The sequence below is a fragment of the Lepidothrix coronata genome, unplaced genomic scaffold (genome assembly GCF_001604755.1).
Source record: "Lepidothrix coronata isolate B3197 unplaced genomic scaffold, Lepidothrix_coronata-1.0 Scaffold90, whole genome shotgun sequence".
NCBI classification, from domain to species: Eukaryota; Metazoa; Chordata; class Aves; order Passeriformes; family Pipridae; genus Lepidothrix; species Lepidothrix coronata.
The window spans coordinates 1,878,819-1,894,928 of record NW_016690270.1 but is presented as its reverse complement, the minus strand read 5'-3'; the positions used below and the strand labels follow the sequence as shown (position 1 = coordinate 1,894,928).

The 16,110-nt window shown below is 50.2% G+C and overlaps 1 protein-coding gene and 1 long non-coding RNA gene across 3 annotated transcripts in view; both read right to left on the bottom strand.

The window, feature by feature from the left end:
• The window catches only part of AMPD1 (adenosine monophosphate deaminase 1), a 12,090-nt gene extending 5,264 nt beyond the window's left edge, over window positions 1-6,826 (bottom strand). The window contains exons 1-6 of one of the 2 annotated variants that reach the window (XM_017821367.1): window positions 6,682-6,826; window positions 4,871-4,879; window positions 3,683-3,851; window positions 3,035-3,200; window positions 649-811; window positions 225-444 (exon numbers count right to left, since the gene is read on the bottom strand). In XM_017821367.1, coding sequence (XP_017676856.1) covers window positions 225-444; window positions 649-811; window positions 3,035-3,200; window positions 3,683-3,851; window positions 4,871-4,879; window positions 6,682-6,703 — 749 coding nt within the window. In that variant the 5' untranslated portion in view covers window positions 6,704-6,826. Of the gene's footprint in view, window positions 1-224; window positions 445-648; window positions 812-3,034; window positions 3,201-3,682; window positions 3,852-4,870; window positions 4,883-6,681 lie in introns of both variants that reach the window. The other variant, XM_017821364.1, reaches the window with a different exon arrangement.
• Window positions 6,827-12,499: 5,673 nt separating this feature from the next.
• LOC108500446 lies at window positions 12,500-15,438 on the bottom strand. Its single transcript, XR_001875852.1, has 3 exons — window positions 15,244-15,438; window positions 14,350-14,473; window positions 12,500-13,534 (listed from the first exon to the last, which is right to left on the bottom strand). It is a non-coding gene; the product is annotated as an uncharacterized LOC108500446 (long non-coding RNA).
• Between the last annotated feature and the right edge of the window lie 672 nt (window positions 15,439-16,110).

Below are 16,110 nucleotides of genomic sequence, written 5' to 3'. Positions count from 1 at the left end.
TTCAAAGGAAGGCTGGGCAGGTGGGAGTGTATCTGCAGCCCTGTCTCCAGCCCCTGAATGCTGACTTTGCTTAAGACCCCAATCAAGAGGGCTGACAAGGGCCAAGTACAGCTGGGCAGCCAGGGATGTCATCAGCAGGTTCCTCCCTCCTCCCAGGAAGGGGAGGGGGCTGCCCTGACCTCCCTCTGCCCACTGAGGCAGGACCTGTTGGGTTGTGCACTTACACAGGCCCCTTTGCAATCAGGACCAAGAGGAAGTTCATGTCATCCACAAAGTCCTCGAGGCTGGGGTAGGGCAGGTCCTTTGGCTCGTTTCTCTCAGCTGCTGCCTTGTCGGCATAGACATAAACTACCCCTTCCTTCATCTGGACGTGGTATCCCAGGTCCTCGGGGAGATTCCCAGTTTCAAAGGGATCCTGTCCATCCTTCACTGGCGGGTTGAACACTGGACCAAAAGGAGAATTCCACAATGCACAGGCTGCCAGCCAACAGCCCCCAAACCTGCCATGCTCCCCCAGCCCGGGCAGTGGGCAGGGACACCCCACCAAGAGGAGACCTGGGCAAGCGACTCCCCCGTGGAGCACTTCCACAATCCTTCCCTGCCCATGCTGAGGCCAGAGGGGAAGCCCTTCCAGGATCCTGGGTGTACCTGGGCCAGTGTCACTCGGCCTCCAGGCCTCGCCCTCGATGGCACGCAGGTACTGGGCCGGGGTCTTGGGGAACCTCTGCAGAGAGCGCTGCATGTTCTTCTCCCGGATGCACAGGGCACGGTACAAACCTCTGCAGACAACCTCAAAATCTTCCACTGTCACCTGCAAGGGGGTTGTTGCTGAAGGCAAACACACAACTGGAACTCAGATGTCCGAGAGAGACACCCTGGTGAACCCAGATGGAGAGAGAACAATTTTGGTGTGCTGGTTTAAAAGTAAACTGATGGGAGAAATGAACCCAGCTCAAGAGAGATTACAAGTCAGAGGTACAATTTACTAAAAAAGATTACAATAAATGGAATGATATGGAAAAAAATTGGTTTTAACCCACAAGAACAGATGAATAACCCAGCACCCTGGGACAAGAACAGAACAGTGTTTGTCAGCCCTGTGCTGAGCACCACGTGGGCCCCCTGGGGGCAAAGTAAAAGGAAAGGAAACCTCCATGATGGTCACAGTTCTGTTAAAGTTCTGGTCCTCCTCTGGATCCCAGAAGTGACACCAGAAGTCCCAAAATCCATAGATAATATATGCTCAAGTTCAGGTGGGAATGCCCAGTACCTCCCCCAGGGCGGGGAGCTTAACGATGGGTGATTTAACTCTGTGAGCCATGGGATATTTTTGGAATCTTTGGTGGTCTAGGTGGTTGCAGCTGCCCATTATGCCAGTCCAAGGCGGCCCATTAGCAGGCCCACACCCCTCAGGCTGGGTGTGAAGGTGTTAATGCCTTTCCAGAGGGGAGTTATCTCAGCTGAGTCCTCCGTGTGAAGACAAAAGAACACTCCCTCCGCTGCCTCGAAGGGTTCTTTAACACCCAGCTTGTAGCCTGAAAGTGTCAGTGTGCCCTGGGCAGCTGCTGCCTGCTGCAAACAATCCATCAGTCCATCAGAAATGACAGAGAGGGTGTAGAACACACAGTTTTGGTTATACCCACATAGTGATAAACTGGTCCCAGCCCCTGTAACTGGGACGTCTGGTCACAGCAAGATAAATATCACAGAATCATAGAATGGTTTGGGTTGGAAGGGACCTTAAAGATCATCCAGTTCCACCCCCTGCCATGGGCAGGGACACCTTCCACTAGCCCAGGTTGTTCCAAGCCCCGTCCAACCTGGCCTTGGACACTTGCAGGGATGGGGCAGTCACAGCTTCTCTGGGCAACCTGTGCCAGGGCCTCCCCACCCTCAGGGGGAGGAATTTCTTCCCAATATTCAATCTAAACCTACTCTCTGTTAGTTTGAAGTCATTCCCCCTTGTCCTGTCACTGCATGCTCTTGTGAAAGGTTCCTCTCAAGCTTTCTTGTCATACCATATCATAACCATAACCATAACCATAATCATAACCATAATCATATGATAATCATATCATATCAATCATCCCCTCCCTCCCGCTGCTCTGCCTGGGCAGGGCAAGGAAGGGATGATAGGCAGGGTCCCAGATATGGCAAAGGGAAGCTCCTGGTGCCAGAATCAGTGAATTCCAATGCCACCCCCTCTTACACTCCTCACTGTAATCTGTAGATGGCCCTGAAATGGTCAGGCTGGGGCAAAACACTAAACGCTATTTTTGGAGCCCAGGCTGAAACTGAAGCAGGAACATGAAACACCGACCAGTGACCAGGACAATTTTTGATTTACTGCTCTGACAAGTGTTTTGGGCAATCAGAAGTGGCTCAAAGGAGTGGAGCAGGGTGAGAAAACACCACTACGACAGTCACAGCAGGGGGAATGTGCCTAAACAAGGAGGGATTTTCAGATTCCCCAATTGCTGTTCTACTGTGCAGCTCCAAGCTGAGCTTGGATCCACCAGCACGATCCCAGGGACAGCACAGATGTAACAGGAGGCTGAGGAGAAGAAGGAGGGATTAACATAGGAGGTGATAACAGTCCTGGTCAACTGGTCTAGGTGACCCTGCCTGTGCAGGGGGCTTGGAATGCATGACCTCCCTCAGCCATTCTGGGATTCTGGGATATGCACAGATCCTGCACAGACATAGCTGTGTGCAAGCAGAGAGGATGTGACAGAATGAGCACAGCCTGCTCAGCCATATCCTCCCTGGAGAATCCCATGGGAACCATGGAGCAACCCACAGACTGCTGCCAAGGAATTCAGCTATGGATCCCCCAGGAATGCAGCAGGGTACCACCAGAGGCCTGTGAGGCACAGACTGTTCTGGGAGACACAGTCTGATCTGGGAGGCACAGACTGTCCTGGGAGACACTGCAGCTGGAACAGGCTCCTGTGACACTGGGCACTGCTGAGGGACAGGCAGGGACCAGAGGTGGTGGCCAGCATGGGAGGGGAACAGCCATGGAAGTACCTACCCCAGAGGCATAATCCCCACTGATCTGGACCCTCTGGAAGGTAGGCACAGTCTGGTACAGGGGGGAGGTGGAGATGACCTCATCCATGGCAGACAGGCTGCTGACAGACTTCTGAACCAAGGGCAGTGCCAACGCAACTGTCTTCAAGCGGAGATGGTGCTTCTTCCTGCCGGGGAGGAAAACCTCAGGCAAACAGCCCCATTGCGGGGTCACACCCAGGGACAGGGACAGGGGTACTTCCCACAGTCATGTTCTAACTGTGCTCAACACAAATCAGCTCCCTGGTGCCTTCTGAGCACCTGAAACAGCCGCTGCCAAGAGCAGAGGCCACAGATCACAAAGTAGCCACAGACTTGGGGAGTCTCATCTTTCCAGAGAACGGTCTCCAAGTCTCCCTCTCCACCAGCTCTGAGGCCATTGTTGTCCCTGACACCCAGGGAGCAGGGTGTCCTTCTGTCCAACAGTGGGAACACTTGGAGAGGAAACCCTGGATACCTGACAGATGCCTTGGGATTAGCAAGGATTAATCCCACAGGTGTGCTGAGCTGTTCCCCTTCCCATGGGCTTTGATTTACATCCCCCCTGCTCCGGCCAAGGGTGTGCAGACCGTGTTCCTCTCCTTTCCCAGGATCCCTGGCTGTTGCTCACCGCTTCTCCGTGGTGCCACTTCTCTCCTGCAGCATCATGTGCACCTTCATTTCCTGCAGGGAGATGGGGGAGGTCTCCTCCACATCGAAGATTTCTCCCTTGACCTCCTCATCTTTCACCTCGGAGGCAAAGATCTTCTCCGCGAAGGAGCGCATGGACTCGTCCATCTCTGCAGGGAGAGGGAGCAGAGCTCAGGCTCCCACAGGCAGCTGGTTCCCAGCCACTGGAACAGGCAGGTGTCCCTTGCAGGCAGCTCAGTGCTCAGCTGCCGTTTCCTCGTGGCCCCCACCCCCCCTAAAAGACTAGGGGTGACCTCCCAAATTTGCCACGAGGCTGGGACACACCTGGTGGGCTGGAGACATACCTTGATACCCCCAGTACAGCAGGAAAGGCACCAAGAGTGGTGCAAAAAGGCCCAAGAAGAAGCAAATCCTTGGGAAGGGCAATTATGGGAGCATGCACTGGCGGGGAGAGGGGAAGATTGGCAGAGCCCTTACAGCTTTAGGAAGTCCAAACCCCACTTGCTCCACAAGGCATCCAGTCAGGAGGAAGACAGAGGTATGGATGGAGAGGGGGCAGAGCCAGCAGCCCAAGCACTCAGCTCCCCCCATCCCAGTGCAGCTGGAGAGCCCCAGCTGGGGAGCCACGGCTGGAACCCCCTCACCCACCACGTGCATCGTGCTGCAGACATCACCACTGACACAGGGTTGGCTGGGGCTTTACGAAGGAGAAGGATGGTTAAAAGCCCTTCCACTGCCAACAAAACACCATCAAAAGTCTCCCAGAAGCTCAGGTTTGCACGGCAGCACAGGAACAGTCACAGGCTTTGCCAGCAGCTGGCAGCTCAGCACAAAGCTCGGCGAGCATCGATGCTGAAGGACGGACCTCACCGTTGACATGTCACACAGGACACGGTCAGCACGTGAGGGCCAAAGCAGAACAGCCAGAGGGTTCTCACCAGAACTCAGGGGTGCCAGGATGACATTTAAAAATTGCAGTTTCCTATACTAAAGGGCCAAAAAGCTGGGACCGTTCTGTGTAACACCGAGGGGCACAGCTGGCACTGCCAGGAAATAGCATTTCTCCAGCTGCTGAAAGATCACCATGATCATGTAACAGCTGTTGGGTTCCACTGATCATGTCCAGGCAGTAACACAGCAGAGCACAGAGAAACCCAGCAATACTCACGTTTGTCTTCTGCTGTATAAGATAAAACAGAGACAAAATGAAAGCTGTTGTGATCAGCCCTTGAAAATCTGAGCCTTTTTGCCTTGTCTTCTCATCAGTCATTAAAAAGGGATTAGCAAAGTACAAGTTTAGCCAAAGCCTTCCACTGACAAAAGAATTATAGAAACACAGAATGGATTGGGTTGAAAGGGACCTTAAAGATCATCTTGTTCCACCCCCTGCCAAGGGCAGGGACACCTTCCACTAGCCCAGGTTGCTCCAAGCCCTGTCCAGCCTGGCCTTGGACACTTCCAGGGATGGGGCAGCCACAGCTTCTCTGGGCAACCTGTGCCAGGGCCTCCCCACCCTCACAGGGAAGAATTTCTTCTGTATATCTAATCTAAACCCACCCTCCTTCAGCTTAAAGCCATTCCCCCTTGTCCTGTCACTCCATGCCCTTGTGAAAAGCCCCTCCAGCTTTCTTGTTGCCCCTTTAGGTACTGGAAAAAAAAACCCCAGAGCAGCAGCTGCCACTTTGAGCAACACAAAGATGTGAGTTTGGCATCGCCTGTTCCCAACAGAGCCTCGGTGGTGCCTCGGTGTGTAACCAAACCCCCCTGCAGGTCCCATCCAACCCGAGGCTCTGGCAGAGCTTCTGCCTGCCACAGTCTGTTTTCCCTGCAGCTGTCCAAGATGAAACATTTGCCAGAGCCCAGATCACCTCAGTCAACACTACAGGAGACTAACAGGCACCCAGCCACGTGGGCAGACTGGGCTGTGCTGGGAGGTCTCTCCCTACCCCTGTGTCCAGGTGCAGGGATGCAGCAGGACCAGAAGGAGGGCAGGACAGCCTTCTCCTGCTGGACAAGCAGGCAGATATTTTAGTGACTCGGAGCACCAGGCTTGGCTATTTTTTGCCCGTGACTCGCCCTCCTTTGTGGAGATCAGGATGGATGGGCATTTCAGAGTTCCATCCCCCTGTGTCACATCTCCGTTTATTCCCTAACAGGAGCAGACAGCTGAGGCACTGCACTTCCACAGATCCTCACTCCTGGTCACACAGGGTGGCAGCAACATTTTGAGGGTGCAACTCCTGCCCTTTCCATCTGACCCAGCAGTTCAGGCTGCAGCTCTAACATCACTCACTTCCCAAATCCCAGTCCGGGGAACACACACTCTTGACATTCTAATTCCAAGTATTCATTTGCAAATGAAGCATCCCAGAAATGCCTCCATTGACCTTTCATCCCTCTACTGGATGAAAACTACACTCAGGAAGGTTTACAACCTCCCACCGGTGGTGCAGGGCCAGGTTTTAACACCAGGTTCACACAGGAGGACACTGTCTGTCACACCACAGCCCTGCAATTCCAAACTCGCTCTTATCAGAGCAGCTTGGTGCTGATATCACCCAGGGCTCTGCAGCCACCTGTCACATGTCCCTCTGCACTGCTCTGCAGAGCCTGGCTGGCCCTATTCCTGCTGCCCAGCTTGTGCTCCCCATGCCCTCAGGAATGCAGCTCCCCACATCTTCTGAGCTTTGCCAAGCTGACCAGAGACTCCTGAAATCCCTCTGACCCACATCCACAGGGATTCAGTGCTGTCATTACAGGACACATCACACTGCAGGAGAGACAATATTTTTCTTCAGTCCAAGCAGAGCAAGATTTAAACTATTTCTTTAAACTATTTAAAATATCCCGAAAAATGTCTCCAAGCAGGAAGAAAAACGCCCAAAGGCCCCAGTGAGGTCCCGTGGACCGTCCAAATCTCCAAGGCTGTGGGCTGAGAGCCTGCCCAGTGCCTCCTTGGCTCGCTGCTTTCAGACCTACCTGGAATTCTCCCCCGGGACATCGTTGCAGCAGAGTCTGCAGAGCCTCAGTAACACCCCACTATCCCCGAGCACACGGGGCCGAGTGACAGCCCAACACTAATTTTACAGCTTTCCCTTCCCTGTAATCAGACTCTCCCACTCTAAAAGGAGAGTAAAGATCAAATGGGGACCTATTTAAAGTGCAGCCACAAGCACTTCCACTGAAACAGGTGAACCAAGGCTCAAATGTAATGATTTTTCTTCTCTAAGTCAGGCTTCATTCTTACATTTCGTGGAGATTCACCTGTTGCCTGGTCAGATTTCTGCTTCCCAGGGCAGCTGCACCTCTCTAAAGTGGACTGTGGAAGTCAGTTTTTTAAGAGAGACTAAACCTGACACCTTCTGTGCTGAACCAAAGGTTTAAAGGAAATTCCCAAGGCAGAGCCTTGGTGTTTCCATCAGAACAGGGGCTGTGGGTAGATCCAAACTATTTGCTCTCACCTGTGCTGTTCAGGGAGAGGGATCTACCTGAAAGCCTGGATTTTAGCACAGATGTCCTCACATCTTCCCAGCTGAATCCAACAAACAAAAGGAAGGTGGTTCAAGGAAGTCCTCCCTTGAGCTACACACGTGGCTTGGGTCTGGCAGAGCAGACATCAGGTTGGGAAGTACCTCTTGCCTTGATTTAAGCAGATTGTTCCCAGCATACTGGCATTGAGGGCTGTACCCTCCTTTGGGGTGCCCTCAAACCTGCTTCAGGTCTCACCTGAAGCTGAGAAACAGCTCCTGTCTGAAGAAAAAGGCCGGAATTTGTCATGCCCTGCATGTTGCCAGAGCAACTCTGAGCTTCTGACCCAGATTCTGGTGGGAAGTGGTGAACCAGAACGGGTCAGAGGGGTAAAATAGTTCTGATGCGAAACAGAATCTTTTCCTGTTTGTTTATACTTCAGTTCTTGATGGTGTCGAAAAACTGCCCTGGAACAGGACAAATCAAGCAAAGCATCTGGGCTGCAGCAGCACAGTCTGGCTCTGATTTAATAAAGGGAGGCTTCGGTCACAGCCTTGAAGGGAACAGAAAAACCACCTGGAAAAGCCAACATTGTTTGGAATTTTAGGTGCAGGTAAGGGCTTCCTGTGCCACACTTTGCAGGAACAGCTATGGAAAGGCCTTGTCCCAGGAGAAAGCTGGAAAAAATGACAATTACCTGCATAAAATACAGAGCTGGAAACGACAAGCCAAGGGTTTTGTTTGTAGGTGCAGGGGAATCTTGTGGCACAACTGGTCAGTGGAGTCGGGTGAGCTGAGACCTGGCACAGCATCTCCAGCTGAGACAATTCCCAAAGCAGCCAGAAACCCTCTGGAAGAGATGTGCCCAGTCTTTGATGGGCACAACTTCGAAACATGCTGGGTGACAATCAAGAAATTCTCCAGATTTCAGGGAATTGTATCCCCACTTCCCAGTTATTCCCCAAGAATATGAACTGATTTCCCTCCCTGCAACCTGCAGAGGTGCAGCAACAGGGCAAAGCTGGAGTGCTGTTACACCTTGGCCTCCTCTCATGCTGATGCAGTTTTCAGTTCCTGAATTCTTCTTGTTCTTACCCATCCCTGAGTTTGAGAGTCCCCAACACATTATTGTTTAACCATTTCATTCACGGTCCATAAAAACTGGCTCCTGCTTGTTTTGCTCTCCCACAAGGACTACACCCGTCCCTGACCTTCCTGGATGCATCAGGATCTTGGGATTCACATCTGACACCAAAAATGACCTTTAGGGTACAAGGGTCATCTTCCTCTCGATGCCTCAGCTTTTTTAATCACAGGGTCAATTTGAGTGGGATCATGGTGGAAATCTGAGTAAAGCCTGGGCATGCTGTGCTAAAATTAGATCCATGGCCTCTGCAAACTCAGGGGCTGGCACAAACAACCCATCTTCCCACTCTTTTTCAGCTGGAAAATGAGTGATTCACACCCAGGGGCTTCAGAGTGGCTCTAACCCCCTCACACTTCTGGCTCTTAGTTGCCTTCACTCCACCAAGGTCTAAGTCAAAGGAAGATGGCTGGACATGCCAGAAACTTGGCATTTTAGGGTGTTCTTCTAGGAGGATCTTCCTCTAGCTCACCTGGCAGAGCATCCATAGCACAGGGGCAGCTGTCCAAATAGAAGCCATGAGGCAGGTTTTGCTAGAAAATGATTTAAAGGGGGTAACCTGGATCTCACCAGGGCCCTCCTGGCTGTGCTGGGCCTTTGATCAACTCACCCAGCACTGAGAAAACCTTCAGCAAGTTCTTCCCTCCCCTGCACGGATTCCTCCAGGGCTGGTGGAATCAGCCTGTGTTTCAGGGTGCAACCAAAATCAGCCCTTCAGGTGGGAAACAGTTTGCAGGATCAGGCTGCTCCAGAGAACACCCACACTGCAAGAAAACTTTCCCAATAAGCCAAGAAACCCCTGGATTTGAGCACCCACCTGTACTCAGGTTCTGAATCCTTTAGGGACAGGCAGTGACTGTTGAAGCTACACAGTGCCAGGAGTGTGTGGCCCTGGCACTGGGGGTCTGTTCCTTAATTCCTGGCACAAAAAAACTGGTTGGATTCCGGGTTCCAAAGTCCTGACAAAATGTCTGAGGAGAAACAGTCTGAAAGCACATTTACTTGTGTGTGGACTGACACAATCTGCCTTACTGCAGGAGGAAAGCCAAGGGGGAAGTATTTTAGGAGACTGAATTAAGCAAGTTAAAAGCCTAACAGAGAGCACGAGTTGGACACAGCAGTGACTCCATGGCTGATTTCACTCTTGAAATATCAAGTGAAAAAAAAAGTTCCCTCCCCCTTTTTTTGACACAGCAAGGACAAAGTCAGCAAAAATATTATGAGGAACCCCACTGCAAACAGAGACTCGACAAGATGCACAGATTGCTGAAGTCATTAAAAACTGGACTCTGGACCAAGCCTGTGGCAGGTCTCAAGGCCACTCTCACTGCTAATTGATGCTCCAGGGCACATCTGTGATCCAGCTGCCCATGCCCCACGACAGAAGTGACAACTGGAGTAAATCTCATCCCCCAGGGAAAGCAGAGCACTGCTGATAAACTTTCCATAATCTACTCGTGGCTCCTGTGCCCAGATCACAAAAGAAACAAGCAAAGAATTCGAAGTTTATTCTTTAAAAAAGTTATTTAAGAAGCAAAATAATTTACTTCAATTCAAACCAAAAGAGATGCATTACTGAAAGCAAATAATTAAACAAAGTAACAACAAATTAGCCCTTGGGTTAAAAGTCCAGATCCCAACAGTTCCCAACGATCCTGGAGGTTAATCACAGGCAGACACTCAAGGTTTGGAGCGTAAAGGAGAACATACAGGTCAGAATGTGATTCATCTTCCACTGCTCTCCTTCCCCCACGGGCCTGAGGTTGCTTGAAATCCAATTCTAAGTCACTGAGCTGTGCTAAAAATTATAACACCTTGAACATCCTGGTTAATACCCAAAGTCCTACCAAGGACAAGAACTAAATCTGAGCAGTTGTTTGAACAAGACCACGGAGTGGGGACACAAAGAGGAACTACCACAGAGCTACACTGGTTCCTGTTCTCAGCCACAGCAACAGAAACATTTATTACAGTTATTGGCACTTGTAATTTTTGAACAAGAGCTTTACCCTTTTTTAATATTTTACCTCTAAGTTGTTTTTCTTCCCAGTCAGGACAGTAAAATCAGCTTGGCACTAAGATGGTGTTGTGCTGTTAGTTGTAAATAACATTTAGAGTAAATCTACCAAACCACCTTTTCCAGGGACTGTCTTGTGCAAAACCTCCTGTGCTTATCTTCTAAAGAATTTCCCCAAAAGTTCCTGGGGTTTTTGTCCTTCCACAGTTCTCAGCTGCCACCAAACCCAGGGTTCTCTACAAAAAGCTGGAAATGAAGAACAACCATTTACTTCACACTCCTGACTAGTGCAACACCCTGATTTTGTAGTAGCTGCTGGATTTGGAACTAAACCACCTGTGTAGGTCAGCTCTGCAGTATCCTAAAACCTGATACAGCCCCTTGTGAAGGTTCCAAAGGTGACATAAATGCAGACCTATCCTTACCAGGGCTTCTTCCCTTTTATAGAGCCCAGGAGAAAGGGAACAGCAAAGAGAAAGCAGGTGCATTTGCCAGTCAGTTCCCACACATTTCTGAGAATTCCCTGCCTTTGGAGTTACAGCTGAATGTACCAGAACACGCTGTGCAATGTGGAGCATCGTCATGATGAACCTCCACCCAAAAGGAATCATCTTCCATACCTGACCAAACAGACTTCAGACATCAAAGGCTCCCTGCCAAAGGTTTCCCGTGGCCACAGGCAGCCCTGCTCTGAACAATCCTGCTTCCTACACTTCCCAAACAATCAAAACCCAGGCAGGACCTGGATGACGGGATCCCACCCTTCAAACTTCTTGCAAACTCCTCATTGCTTCTTCCCAAGTGCTGCCTCCACGTGACCAGATGTGTATCCCAAAATCACCCTTTTTCCAGGGGTGATTTTATTAACTGGACAACAGTGTGTCCCTTTGGAAGCAGACAGTCAGCTCCTGCCACACGGAATGCTTTCACAAGAAAACTTTTCTTGACAAAACTCTCTTGGCCCTGAGAGCCTGCACTGATGGCAGTTCTGCCACGTTTAACCTGCAGCATGAGACCAGTCATGGAATGGTTTGGGGTGGAAAGGACCTTAAAGCTCATCCAGTCCCACCCCCTGCCACGGGCAGGGACACCTTCCACTAGCCCAGGTTGCTCCAACCTGGCTTTGAACACTTCCAGGGATGGGGCAGCCACAGCTTCCCTGGGAAACATCTTCAAACAAACTCAACTCGAGCCACAGCCAATGGTATCCACAATTCTCCCACCACTGTGTGCACGTTGCTGGAAAAGAAGGTTTTCTGTAAAAATATCGTGGGTTTAATTCTGATCAGCGTCACATCAGTCAGAGGTAAAATAAATTGCAAAAAGTACTCATAAGGATTATCAGAGATAAAGAAAACGTGACGCAGATTGATCCTCTTCATTCCAAGAGGAGAATTTAGAATGTAAGCAGTGAAGGAAGCAACATTAAGAGGAAAAAAATCTTCTCTCTCTGTTTACTGATTTCTAATTTCCACTTGAAAGTGAGAACTCCAAATGAAGATGTTTGACTGACACCAACAAACTGAAATGAAGCCTCTCACAATTTCCCTGCTCCCGCTGGGCCGGCACTGACCAAACGCTCCCTCTGTTGGCTGAAGGCTCCCTCCTCCTCCCTCAGAGGGACTGGGAATTCAGCTGTGCTGGGGGATACACTGCCTGACCCCATGGAACAGAATCCAGCAGCACAAGAACTAGGGAAGGACAGAGCATTGCAAGGAACACGGGCGGGTCTGGCAGCAGTGACCACCCTCGGACACCCGGTTACGGGGGAAGAACTCACAGAGCTCACGCAGCTCTGCCCTCCTACTCGGGGGCTGTGAGTTAGAGCAGGCCCAGAATTCCCATCAGTCTGTCCCACACCTTCTGTGAAGTCATCACTGAACTCATTTCCTTCCTCATTTTGCAAGGATGCTGCAATCAGAAGCTGGCTCAGATCTCTGTGGCAGCTCACTGCCTTCTCCCCTCCATCACAGAATCCCAGGATGGTTTGGGTGGGAAGGGACCTTAAAGATCATCTCATTCCACCCCCTGCCATGGGCAGGGACACCTTCCACCAGACCAGGTTGCTCCAAGCCCTGTCCAACCTGGCCTTGGACACTCCCAGGGATGGAGCAACCAGTCTGTGACAGTCAACCCAAAACCCCCGATAAGGAAACTCTCCAACTACATTTCACAGTCTAGAGACATTTTGAAGAGACTCTTTACAGTCTGGTGGTAAGAAAATAATTCAAAATAAAACAATTTGCAAGTTACACAGAGAGCTGAGGAACAGCTGTCCAAACTAACCTCCAGTTACCAGATTAACTAGTGAGAAGCTGCCCAGAAGTGTTGGCAGTTCATGTTAAAAATGAGCAGCAGAATGATTTGGTCCAGCTTGGAAGAGATCTGAATGCTGCAGGAAAACAAGACAGAGTATAAACTGTTCCACCCACAAAGAAAGTAAAACACAGGTGCAGTGTGTCCCCTGCCTTGTTCAGGAGTCTCACAAGTGCCTGCTGGACCTTCCAGCCTACAAATTCCTGCTGCAGTGTCCTGTCAGGCACAGATCACCCACACCACACTTGCCTGCTTAAGACAATGAGCTCCCAAGAAATTCCAGTCCTTGGGGTTTTCCTCAACCCAAGGGACAACTTCTAATCTTCTTAGCAAACAGGCACTTAATTAGGAAAGGTTTTCCTCTTTATTACAGAAATCAGGGATCAGGCAGGTGGCACTCCTGGCACAGTGGAGATGTTGCACTTTGCTGCCCAGAGAGCAGACACCCGTCTGACAGGGGACAGGGGCATTCCTGGTGACACAACCACGGGTGACATCACTCTGTGCCACTCCTCTGACAGCACTGCACGGAATCCAACAGACAGGGGACACACAGCACTTCTAGAGGTAAAGTGTCATCTTTTTCACAGCATTTAGTCTCTATAGTTCACTTTTGTGACTGGTTTTCTTCTTGGACAAACCCAGGTAACACAGTGAGAAAAGAATCCCAGTACATCCAGAGATGCTGCTGCTCTGGGAGCTGAGCAGGGAGGTAGATGCCACGGATGTTCTCTTCAGATGGAGCACGGAAAAGGACCTTGTGCTAATTAACTGGTGCCCAGAGTCTGCCACTGGCACCAAAACACTGCAGGGCATCAGCATGAGATGCAGCACAGGAGCATCGAGACTCGTCCAGCAGCTGCACCTGAACCACGTTCTCCTGGCATCTGGAACAGAAAGGCACCTCCAATTAGCACCTAATTAGCTGCTGGGCAACTCTGGGATGGATTGCAGTGCCACAGTGTAGCAGTGCAAGCCCTGAACTGGTCTGTCTGTGTTCACAGTGATGAGCAACATCTTTTAGGGAACTGCTGAAAGGAATTTCACTCAGCCGGGAGCTCAAATTGCGTTACTTGCACCATTTTATTTGGTTAATCCTGGAACTGAGCACATTCCAGAGGAACTCAGCTCAAGGTGAGCTGAGTCAATCAATCAATCAGGTGAGTCAATCAATCAATCAGGTGAGTCAATCAATCAATCAATCAGGTGAGTCAATCAATCAGCAGCACACGGGGACTGCACAACTGTGCCCACTCCTTTCCAGTTCAGGTGTTTCTTGTGTGCACACAGAAACCACACACCCTCCAGAGTCCAAATGGAATCCCAAAGGAAGGAGACACTGCCAGGGATGACACAGAAAATCACACCATCGAAATCAGTGGAAATCACAGAATCATGGAATGGTTTGGGTTGGAAGGGGCCTTAAAGATCATCTTGTTCCATCCACCCACACACAACAGCCAAAATGCTGTGGATGAAATTTCCTTTTCTTAAGCGTTGTCATCAACTTAGAGGGGAATTTATTATTTTTTTTTTTCTGAGCAGTAATGAATTGTGGGATCCAAATCTCTGGGAATCAATAGGTTGTACAGAAGGGGAAAAAAACCCCCACCTATGGCAACCAGCGTTTCTAAGCCACGTTTATCGACTGCTGGAAGGCAAAAAGACAAGGAGCCAGTGGAAAACTGAAGTGCCAGCTCACCTTTTCACATCACAACACAGGACAATCCCATGCAGCCTTGGTTCCCATCCTCGCTGCTGTTGAGCTTCTTCATCCGGTACTGCCGGATCTCCCTCACCAGTGTGTAAAAAGCATCTTCCACGCCCTGAAGGCAAAGGGAAGGTCAAGCATTTTCTTTCCTGGAGCTTCTGAAATCGCTGATCTTTCCATCCCAGGAGCCCTTAATGCATTTGAAAGACACACTTCTACAGGAAGAGCAGCACCCAGCTCATCCCAGGGCTCGTGAGTGGATAAAACTTCCACGTCCCAAACTCTCCCCTCACACTCCTGACTCTCCCTGGGGCAACAGCCCTTAAAAGAAACATAGAAAACTGAAACTATAAGGAGGTTCCATGCAGGAAACAAGCTACTTCTTGCCTAATCACCTCCATTTTAGAATTCCTGGAATTTAATTCCTTAGAATTTTCTGGCTACTGCTTAATAACTGCACCTTTTCTGGTTCCTCCCTCCTGCTGCAGACTGGGCAGAGCCACGTGTTCAAGGCAGCTCTGGAGAAGCCCATTAGTCCAGTCTGGGGGAATTCTGTCTGCAAACATAATCTTGTAATTGGCTTTCATTAAGAAGCCAAGAAAACTGAACAGGTCTGGGATGATGAACTGCAGCGAGAGCAGGTGAAGCTCTGCTCTTCTTCTTCCAGCCACAACACACTGAACAGGGAGTCAGGACAAGTCTGAAGTGATTCCTGTCCTGGCCCTGCCCAGTGATAACCACAAAACTCTCTCAAGCTGAGAAATGAAAGCTAAAAACTGTAAAAAAAATGCTTCTCCTGTAGGTCAGGCCCAAGCACAGGGGGAAATGTCAGAGCAGCCAATGTTTCACAGCAGGGAGGAGTCAGGTCCCAGGGGAGCACCTCACCTGTCTCGTTTTTGCAGAGGTCTCTATGAAGGGGATTCCGTAGCTTTTTGCTAATTCTTGAGCCTGTTTTGTGTCTACTGTTCTCGTGGGCAGGTCACACTTGTTCCCAACAAGCACCATGGGCACGTCATCCGAGTCTTTCACTCTCTTGATCTGTTCTCTTTAGGAAGACAAATTTAAAAGATAAGTTAGGAACTATTTTCTAAATATAAAAACTGGTTTAGTTCGGTGTTCAAACCACCTTGTGCTACAAAAATATCCATTAAAGCTGGGCAGGACCTCAGGGGTTCAACCTACAGCAGGATGGCCAATAACCATGTACACTTCATTTTCTAGTCCATGTGTAACTCTGTTTTTCTCACCCATTTTCTTAGAGATGATGTTCTGTACCCTCTGAATATCATCTGATTCAGTGAATCACAAAATTGCTGAGGTTGGAAGGGACCTCTGGAGATCATCCAGTCCAACCCCCCTGCCAAGGCAGGGTCACCTGGAGCAGGAACTGTCCGGGTGGGTCTGGAATGTCTCCAGACAGGGATCTCCACGCCCTCCCTGGGCAGCTGCTCCAGTGCTCTGCCACCCTCAGTGTAAAGAAGTCCTTCCTCATGTTGAGGTGGAACTTCTTGTGTTTTAGTTTATGGCCATTGCTCCTTGTCCCATCACTGGGCACCACTGGAAAAAGCCTGGCACCATCCTCTGACACCCTGTGGAGACATTTGTATTGATTGATGGTATGATTAATGCTTAACACAACAACCCCCAAAACTGTGCCATTCTAATTGACTAAAGATGGTGGTGAGGGCCTGGCACAGGTTGCCCAGAGAAGCTGTGGCTGCCCCATCCCTGGAAGTGTCCAAGGCCAGGTTG